This window comes from Adiantum capillus-veneris, chromosome 2 (assembly GCF_014529385.1).
Source record: "Adiantum capillus-veneris isolate H3 chromosome 2, ASM1452938v2, whole genome shotgun sequence".
In the NCBI taxonomy this organism is placed as follows: domain Eukaryota; kingdom Viridiplantae; phylum Streptophyta; class Polypodiopsida; order Polypodiales; family Pteridaceae; genus Adiantum; species Adiantum capillus-veneris.
Genome location: NC_140932.1, coordinates 9215931 through 9226497, shown reverse-complemented (window position 1 = coordinate 9226497; position 10567 = coordinate 9215931). Strand labels below are relative to the sequence as shown.

Below are 10567 nucleotides of genomic sequence, written 5' to 3'. Positions count from 1 at the left end.
TTTCTAGAGAGAGAGGGGGGAGAGAAGAGAATGTTCGTAAGATATATGCTTGGTAGTGGATTTTAATCGGCCTGCTAAAGGCCTTAGTATCCATATGGGTGAAGGTCGTTCAATTTTATTTGTTTGACATGTGTCCTGTTAAAAATTGAAGAGAAAGAAAGCATTTCCTTTCAAATGCTATTTCCCAAAGATGCTTTCATTTTCTTTTGGCATGCTGGAAAAAACCTAAAGGACAAAGGGTTAAGGAGTGTGCATAGTAGTTTGATCCATATATGATGTGAAGTATTGATTCAAATTTTATTTTTTTTACTCTGAGTTGTAAAGAATTCTTTTATTTAAAGAGTTTCTCAAGATTCATTTTATTAAATTATTAAATTGATTTATTATTCTCTATGCTTGTTAAATCAATTAGCAAGTCTCCCCCCCTTCGAAAGAGTAGTTCTACCATCTATTTTTCAGCACGAAACATGGAGCGGTGGGATTGAATTGAATTCAGCAGTTCCCTACTCAACATCACTACCACTACACGACAGCTCATAGGACGTCAAAATTGTACATAATAAATTTTATAGAGCTACCTCCATTCCTTGTGAGTGAAGAGTCAGGTGGAAGAAAGAGTATGAGGTTTTTGCCGCCAACTATTATGAATTTAGCTTGTGTATGTATGGTGAATAATATAATGTATATTTTTATTCTTATTTTTATTTTCATCTAATTTTGTTTTCAAAATAATGTACGATGTACATATTTTACCTCATTATTTAAGTGGAATCTTTTTTAATATATAAATAATTTATGATTATATATATAATAAAAAATATAATTTTATATTAAAACACAATAAGAATTTCATGTGATTATAAACAATGGTATAAACTTACTTTCCATAAATCTCATTCCTTTCTTAACTTACTTACTTTCCATAAATCTCATTCCTTTCTTAACTTAGGAGGCCTTAGTGTCTCTTCACCTTGTTAGTGTAGTACTTACATGTTGTGTGTTTGAAGAAAATGTATAGGGGAGGCCCCAGGGCAAAGATCTCCCGTATGCAATTTTTTAGTATCGTACTTACGTTTTGTGTGTGGGAAGAAAATGTATAGAGGAGGGTCCGGACTCAGGGGCAAAGATCTCATCCCTAGGCAAATATCGTAGCCTGTATATATGTTGAGCAAGATGGCGATTTCTCCTCTTGCCACTTTACTGTGTTCAGAATTCGTAAACTTGAAGCGGTTAAGTCTCGCAACGACTGCCACGTACACCACAGGTGGTGCTGTGCGAGATGCGCAGTCCGCTCTACAAGAGCTCGCATTCTGCTACAGCTGGTCCACTCGAGCCCAAAAAGACTCTCTCTCTCTCTCTCTCTCTCTCTCTCTCTCACGCACGCACGCTCGCTGTGCTATACCCCCACGTACACACGCATTCGGAGAGCCCGCTGCTCAAGAAGGTTATCGGCGATGGCGTCCCAACAGCAAAGGGCTCCTGCATCCACTGAGGCTTTCGTCCCCAAGCCGAATGCCAGCAATCAAGCCGTAGGCCAGGATCAGCCGAAAACTATTGGCGATGTAAGGCGTAAGCTTCCGGGATGATGATCATGACTGTAATGGTTCTTTAATTGCTTGGGATATGTCTATTTATGCAGGCCTTAGAGGATGCTGCGAGGAAAGCGCATGATAAGCCCTTGGAGGTGAAGGATGCAAGAGCGATTCAAAGTGCAGAGGCACATGCCACTGGCATTGGGCCGGGCATTGCCGGCGGGCCAGCTGCGTATGCGCAACATCTTCTTGACACTCAACAACAGGCCACGCTGGGCGATGCTCTTCAGGTGTCAATTATCTCTCTCTCTCTCTCTCCCTCTCCTCTTCAGGTGTCAATTCTCTCTCTCTCTCTCTCTCTCTCTCTCTCTCTCTCTCCACCCACACCCACTTCTAGAGCATCAGATTTTAACCTGTGGCACGTCTTGTTGGATACATCTGAGATCTGAGTGCAGGGTGCAAAATCATATCTGCCGGCGGACAAGGTAGTGACTCCGCGTGACGTGAGCGGAGTGACCAGGACCGAGGCTCGGAACCATCCAGTGGGAACACCGGCGCTGTCGGCTGGTGGAGTGGCAGCATCGGTGCAAGCGGCAGGGCAGTACAACGTTAACAAGGGGTTCGTCGCCGGGTCTAGAGCTGGTCAGAATGCAGGGGGTGTTGGAGGAAACAACTCCAACGCTCCTGCGGGAACTGGAGGGAACACCATCTCACCTGCATAGAAGAACAACAGTTTCCTATACCCCTAGTGTATAGTTTCTTACCAATAAATTGATCTGAAGCGATTGGCCCAGTGGCCCTTGTAAGAAAAGAGGAATTAAGGGGACACTTTGCTAAACCAAGTTTTGTTGGGTGAAATTGGTTTCTTTGTTGATGCTCTAATGCTACACTCCAATACATGTGAAGTTCATCAATGTTCATTGGAGATTAGTGAAAGTGTAATAACGTAATTGGCCTAATAATTCAAAAAGTATTCCTAATGGCTTCAAAAAAATTACATTAAGGGATTCCTAATCCAAAGTTTCCCTCAACAACGTTAAAAATGATGCATTAGTTTATAGTACATAGCAACAGGCACTGATAAGACACGCAAATTTGCAAGAGGATTTAACATGAGTGTGAGAGAGAGAGAGAGAGAGGAAAACGCTAAAGGAATAATGAAAAGAGCAAAGAAACACCTATTTATATGGACACAGGTCTTTACTTTCCATCTTCATTAGTCTTTTAACTTTCCACCTCCATTCATCTTTGATTTCCTACCTTCGTATGCCTTTTCATTTTCCAAACTCACCCTTCACTTATGCACTTTATGTTTTGAGAGAATTTTTATTTCTCTCAAATTGGGGCCTTTTCATTTTCCAAACTCACCCTTCACTTATGCACTTTATGTTTTGAAAGAATTTTTATTTCTCTCAAATTGGGGAGACTTAATTGGCCTAATAATGAATTATGACGAAACATCATCCCAAAAACTAGTGATATAAAGGCAAGGTTGGAGGTCTGGGTAGGCCCTCCCAGCCACACACCTACAAGACTTTCTGAGTGGGAAAAGACTAGAGCCATGCAACCAATAATTGTCTCTGTAATTTGAACATGCTTCGTAATTTGGACATTGTGAGTGAGCTCTAAGCAACCTTCAGGACTAAAGAAGGCGAGGTCTTCAATGAAGACCTTGTCATGGGATCCACGACGAGGAATTGCACGCACGTCCAATCTGCGAGGCAAACTTGGCCGTTCGACTATAAACGGACGTGTCTTAGTTTAATTTTTCTTGGTTGTGATTCCGTGAAGCCCTCATCTCCAAATGCCGCATCCAATTGTTGGATAAAGGCCAAGACTTTGTCCGTAGCACCAAAGGTGCCATCGTAGGTAAGGAAAGAGATGCTCTTTCCTCCCTCTTTGAATTTATTGAGCCATCTTTGCCCAGGTGGCAAGAGACTCACTTCTTTCTCATTCCTTTGGTGGGGGCTCCTGAGTTCTCCTTTGAGAAGGAGATGCGTCATCAAGAAGCAAATTTTTTGAGCCCTTTGTATGGATCCTCTTCTTCTTTCCGAATCGCATAGAGGCCTCTTTTGGGAGTCTCACAAGGAGGCTTCCTAGGTACTCTCTCGTCATGGTGGAGAGCTTGGAGAATCCCATTAGCACATAGCTGCCATTGCACTTCACTTTGGATGGATGGATTGTCCATGACCTATTGAAGCCTAGAAACAAGGTAGTTAACAAGCATAGGGGCATCATTAGTAGACTTCTTATTAGCAAAATCAAATCTGCCAACATTAATTTCACTCTTTACTATTGTCAGCCATTCTAACAACTTTTAGGTGTAAACTTTTAAGGTGTAATATGGCACTTCAAGCCCTAGTTGCTACTCCTCTTTACCCCTCTAGAAAAGCACTCAAGCTAATGTACCCATGGCTCAAATACCATTAATTGCAAGGAATAGAAGAGAGGGTCTTTCAACACCAAAAGAGCACCAGCTCCCGTCGAGATTCTAATAGCTCAATAGTGGTTTTAAGCTGTAGGAAAGCTCCGTAGGACTCCACTATTAAGACCATAGCTCTCGACAGCGATGCCCCATTATCTGCATGAAAATAGGCGCACTACAAGGCTGAAAAATACCTATTCTAATTACTCAATTGCAATTAATGATACCAACCTTTTATAGCTAGCTTGAGGACCTCCTTTCTTGAGCAAGAAAACAGAAACCTTGTGCTTTGATACCAATGTAACATTTAATGGCCTAGTAGCTTGTGTGTAGCAAAAAATAACATGAACATAGTGAGCATTTCATTAGAATAGGTTCCTAATGAGCATAACAAGAGTGCTTGGGTGGAGAGAGCAACAAAAAGCATAACGCCTAGTTAGATATCATGAACAATACTTCAAAAGAGAGAGAAATTAATCTATTGACAACAGTTGAGGACCGGATTTACATGGAGCCGGTCCCTCCTCCAAAATTCTTTGTATTATAGGTTTCCCCCATTAAGGGAGACATTTTACAATACAATTCTTTGTGTTCCTTCCAATAACTAGCTAGTGCAATGAAGATGGAAGCTTCAAGCACTAAGCAAACACTTATAAAACACAACATCAATTCCCTCACGGTCTCAGACCCAAGACCTCACACACTTTCGAAGATGGTGAGAGCTAGCGGGGTATGAGAGTAGATTGAGAGGAAGAAGGAGTAGTCTTACAAGAAAGATGTACATCTCCTCACATAATCACTCATATTAGCATAGCATAGCTTAGTAATTAGCATGGTAGAGAAGGTGAACATGCTTTGAAGCTTGGATCTTGGTTGGATTTGCATCACAAAGCCAAGAGTTGATTGTGTAGGCCTCCTTTCTCACAAGCTTGGAGTAGGTGATAAGCTTTCCATTAAAGCTTGAGAAGGATAAACAGAGCCTTCTTGATTTACACATGAGCTTGTGTGAGTGTGTGTGGAAGAATGCTTTGAGAAATTCAGCCCCATCTCTCTCTTGGTCGACCCCTCTTGCATTTTACTCATGCAGGCACCCCATTGGCCCACGCCAAGCTTAGCCAATGAAAATTGAGAGGCATAAGTGATAGCCTTCTCACATGTGTCCCCCTTTCCCCTTTTGTGAGAGCTTTAGATAATTAATTAATGCAACTAAACTCTCATTGGACCCCTTTGTCTTCTGGCCAATAGGAATCAGGCAAGCCATTGGGATGTTGAATGCTCATTAGACCCCTTTGGAGACTGTCCAATAGTCTTCTAGAGAGCTTAATTCTTATTAGTTCTTTTATTAAGTGTTTTTAAATAAATTAAACTAGATTTAATCTAGCCTAATTCTCATTAGTCCACCTCCATCGCCATCTAATAGGATTTGAGTGCACCTTGTGGACATCTGGGCTAGGGAGCTGACATGTGCCCCTCATTCCCTTTGTGTAAAGGAAGCTTGTGAGTGTGTGTGTGTGTGTGTGTGTGTGTGTGTGTGTGTGTGTGTGTGTGTTTCTCTCTCATCCCCTACTTGCAAGGCTCGCCCCCTCCCTTGTAGGAATTTCGAGGACTTTTGCTACACACACAAAGCATCCAATTTCCCTAGTGTTTGACCTTTGGACACAACCTTTGAATTTTGGAACCTTAGCTGCATTTTGGAAGTCTTAATGGGCTGAATCTTAGGGTCTTTAAAGCCCATTGTTGCACAACTCGCGTTTGCAGATGGCCCCCCCTTTGGATCTCTATTTTCCCTCCTTTGGATCCCTACTGTGGCCGGTCTGCTAGCTTAACCAATATTCTAGCTTTTTCTCCCCTAGCACTTCTCCATATTAAATGATCAGTTTAACATGAGAAAAGCATTTAGGAGATTTTGATATTAGTTATTATGACAATCTAGATCTTCACTAGCTATTCTGCACCCAGAGCAATGATTGGACCCAATTCCTCTTTCTTGTATCTTTATGCCCGTTCGGCAGAGCACCCCACATCACTTTCCACAGAAATATCTTCATATATTGAGGCCACTTTGGCTTCCAAATGTTCTCCATGACTCCCTCCCATCGTTTTTCCATCCAGTGCCTCTTCCATAATTTGTTGAGGGGACTACACCAATTAGCCTCATGGATTAATGCATGGTAAATGCCTTCAGAATGTGGTTTCCAAAAGAGGCTACTGCCGGCGGGCCATCTTCAAGCATCCCATTCAAAGTTGGATTCACAAATTGGCATCACTACCTTATGAAGCTCTTTTATCACCTTGTAGACTAGTAAGATCTCAAATCCATTCAGTTGAAATTGGATGGCTAAAAGAGTCAGCAGTTTTCTAGCACTTAGTGTTGCCATCCCAGAATTTCTCTAGTCGAACGAGCCCCTTATTATTCACATTCTTGGCCATTTCTATCCAATAGGGGCTTTGTGGTGGCCCCAATATTTTAGAGAGCCAAGGGGACCAGTGCAAAATGGAGTTCTTAAAGTATCTGGTAGCTTCCCCCCATTCCAAAACCTCAGCTGCTCTTTTGCACTTCCTCATTAGTTCCCCTGAGAGTCCACTAGATCTGAGATAAGACCACTTCAAGGCGAGAAGTTTGTCGTGCATCACAACCCCCTTCCACTTTCCCCCTTTCGATCCCAGTTTTACTACATCAAGTATTTCCTTGGTCATGATAGCCCAAGCTTGGTCCTGTTTAGCCAATGAGACCATAAATTTGGCACAAAGGGCCTGAGCATGGGATATGGGGTTAAGAATGACGAGCCCTCCTTGGTCTATCGGGCGAGCAACTACCTCCCATCTATCCCACTGCCATGGTTGGGAGGTTTTCATGTTGTTCTTCCAAAGAAACCTTTTCACTGGTTTTAAGAATTCTTTCCATTTACACTTAGCCATCTTGAGCACGGGGCAGAGGAAAGCAATATACGGGATCATAAAAGCATTAATCGCTCTAATCCGGCATTGGAAGGGGAGGAGAACAAACTTCCATCTTCTTATTCTTTAGCTTATTTTTTCAAGGACCCATTTAAATCTTTGCCTATGGGTTACGTCCACCCCTACGGGGGCTCCCAGGTGTCTGAATTCACTCCCTTTTGAGATAATCTCTCCTGTCTAGATTGCAGGGTCAAAAGAGACGTTCTCTCCAATAGGGAGATAAGTCTTGACTTCTCTATATTGCACTTGGATCTCGAGGCCACGGCAAATGTTTGCACAATCTCCATATCTCTCCTGACAACTTGAGGGCACACCTTCAAGAATAGGAGCAAATCAATTGCAAACATTTTGGCTAGTAGCTGGTCGTTGCCCAGTAATGCCAGACCTTGAATCTCTCCCCGTGCGCAGCACTGGCTTCAAGCATCATAATGAGATGATGCGACCTGATGGCGAAAAGCAAGGGGGCCAGGGGACATCCTTGCTTAATAGACCTTTTCACCTCAAAAGAGCCCACACTTCTGTCATTAAACGTGAGCTCTGATTGGCTGCCAATGCCTAGTGTGTGTATGAGGTGACAAAGGTGAGGCCCAAAGCCTAGAGCTCCCATGACTTCTTCTATATATGACCATTCTATTCTATCATAGGTGACAAAGGTGAGGCCCAAAGCCTAGAGCTCCCATGACTTCTTCTATATATGACCATTTTATTCTATCATAGGCTTTGTCGAGGTCAAGCTCTGCAGCAAGATGCACTCTTGCTTGGAGAAGGATGCATACTCTATTCTACCATTGCTGCCAAGATATTGTCATATATAGATCTCCCTTTAATGAACATGTGTTGATGGGGAGAGATGATCCAACTCGGGAGGGGGGCAAGTATGAAAGCTATCACCTTGGCAATAAGTTTGTATGCTACTGACATCATCATAAGCCAATGTTTAAGTTGACAGCAGTAGATCTGTTTAGGGATGGGCTTGATAAGCCCTCTCTTAACACTTGCATCCAACGACTCTTTGAAAACAGCTTGATTGGCCATCCGTGTGACTGGACCCTTGAGATCATCCCAAAATTCCCTGAAGAATTCAGCCGTTAGTCCATCCCAACCGGGGGACTTTTCATTGCCAAGAGTTTTTAGTGCCGCTGAGCATTCCTCCTCAGAGAAGGCCATTTCCATGTGGTTGGCTTCCTCTTGGGGAACCTTCTTTTCAACACTCCCAAGTAAAGACGCTCGGGCTTCTTCCACTTCCTAAGATTGGGTCTCTTGCTTGCCGATATTCAAGCTGAGATAATTGAGCATAAGTCCAGCCATCTCATCTTGGTTTTGAATTGTATTCCCTTTCTCATCATCGAGCACTTGCACGTGGCCTCGACTCTTCCTCACTTTCAGAGCCCTGAAAATATGTGCTTGGTTAGAAGGCTCTGGTTGAAGGATAGTTTCCTTAGAGAGAAATATTGCCTTCTTGATTTCCTCCAGCTGCTTGTTGGACAAGTGAGATTTAGCTTCAATCCATCACTTGTTCTCATCCTCGGTAGCCAATCCGACAGCCTTCCTAGAGGCTAACTGCGCTACCTCCTCTATGAGATGTTTGATATGTGCCTCATTGGATTTTTTAACCCGAGGACCCAAAGTTTTGATAGCTTTTTGTACACTCCGAACAAATAGACTCCAAGCACTAGGTCTATTCATCCCCACATCTTTCTTGAGCTTTCCCAACACTTTTTTGGTGATGCTTCTGAAGGGAGGGTCTTTGAACAGGTGTGTCCTTGTAACCATAAGCTTTCTCTCCCCAAGTTGAGGATTGTTCCCCCCCCCCCTATCTTTCTTGAGTTGTAAGTGTAATGGCATGTGATCGGAGAGGCTTTTTGTTGAGATTACCTTCATCTCTAACGTCGATGAGATCCAGTCAGCTTGATGAGAGCAGTAGCATCTGTCCAGATGGGAGGCAGTGCGGGCATACTGAAGGATTGTGTAGGTGAATCCAGGTATGTTGTTCCATGGACCCACTTCCCACAAGTCAATCATAGCCCACTTCTCACATAAGCTCAGCTATTTAGACTTTTCTGAGCCAACCAGTATACTGGCGGAGCATGTTCTGTCCTTGCTTTTCTTAACCATATTGAAATCTCCAACCATCAGCCACTCCCCTTCGATCAAAGTATCCCTGAGCTGCATCCACAGTTTAGCTCTATCCTTTGTATTGCAAGGGCCGTAAACATTTACTATGGTGATAGGTTGATCCTCCCATCTTATTCAAACACCAAGGACTCTTCCGAAGGGGTGGTTTAGAGCCATCTTTGGCTCCAAATGTCTGCCATCAATGAGCAAGACACCACTGAAACCGTCACTTCCTTCCCCATAAAAGATAATTTTTTTTCCTACAGCCTATTTTCTCTTGCTACGAGCATCCAAATGGTGCTCTTGGATGGCCCAGCAATTGACTGTCTTCTCTTTCTTCACTTCTTACCAAAAGAGACTTCCCTTCTTCCGGGTTTTTAATCCCTTCACGTTCCAAGACTGAATAGAAAGAGTATCCATCATTGGGAAAGGGGGACAAATTCTTCTGCCTCCAAGAACTCTTCCACAGAGTTTCCATTCAGGTTGTCCTCTTTCATTGGCTCCTATTCTGATGGAACCTGCGTGGTATCTAACTTGGAAGTGAAAAGGTCCTCTTGATTCGTCTTCCCCAAAACTTTGAATAAGTTGTCATATAGGAAAGGAGGCTTTGGGAAATCCAACGGGAGACCTTTGATTTGTCTCAAGGCCCTAGCCTTTGCTTTGAACCATTTACATGAAATATGAGATATTTGTTGCCAGCCCTCATCTTTTGACCTAAGAGTTGGAGACATCACGATCTTCTGCATTACTGGGGTGGCCGTTCCTTGCTGAGTGGTGGATGAAAAGTGGTAGCTTTGGGTGGTCTTGCCCTTACCCTGGTTTCCATGATCTTGTTTCTCCACATCTTTCTTTATTTTGACCACCCTCTACCTTGCCAAGATTTTCATTAGGCTTCTTTGTTGAATCTACTATATCGTGCCACCTTGTGGGGTAGACTATAATTCGCTTCTGGGCTACAAAGCCAGTTATTGAGCTCAATTCTATTGGGAACTCTCCCCATAAACTCGAAGACCAGAGTGGAATTTGCAACCTCCACAAGTTGTCTTTTCACAATGGCAGGGGGAACAACCATCGTAATGGCATCTTCCACCTCGACACGCTGTGAGAGTGCCTTCTTGAGTGCTTGGAAAGCTCTGTGCCCTTTGGCCACTTCAACAGCATCCTCCTGCGTCGTCGGATCTTTGTGCGACCTTTTGTTCAATGATAGTGCACAAAGGATTGCCGCTAGGTCTTTTTCCACCTACATCTTTCTTTGTTTCAGTTCCTCGTTACTCATATTAGTAAGGGAGCTTTGACCGCTGTCATCAGCGCCCGGTTTGCAAAGTCGCTTGTTGGATCGATAGCCTTCAGAGCCGGGTTGCTCGATCATCGACCTCTGTTCGCCTGCCAACTGCTTCGGCGTAGGACGGCTTAGAGGAGCTTGCCATGGCAGGGTGAAAGGCATGTTTGAAAAGTGGCTGAGCTCAATCAACATCACTTATGTTAGTGGTAAGGCTTAAGCCTCTATTCATGCACACACACATTCGACTCCCACATG

General features: G+C 43.4%; 1 protein-coding gene across 1 annotated transcript; it reads left to right on the top strand.

Moving 5' to 3' along the window:
- Nucleotides 1–1235: 1235 nt before the first annotated feature.
- LOC147462354 (late embryogenesis abundant protein D-34-like) lies at nucleotides 1236–2370 on the top strand. Its single transcript, XM_086525999.1, has 3 exons — nucleotides 1236–1562; nucleotides 1640–1822; nucleotides 1988–2370. Exons 1-3 carry the CDS (start codon nucleotides 1455–1457, stop codon nucleotides 2252–2254), a joined length of 558 nt encoding a protein of 185 aa, XP_086382125.1. The 5' UTR covers nucleotides 1236–1454; the 3' UTR covers nucleotides 2255–2370.
- Nucleotides 2371–10567: the final 8197 nt, after the last annotated feature.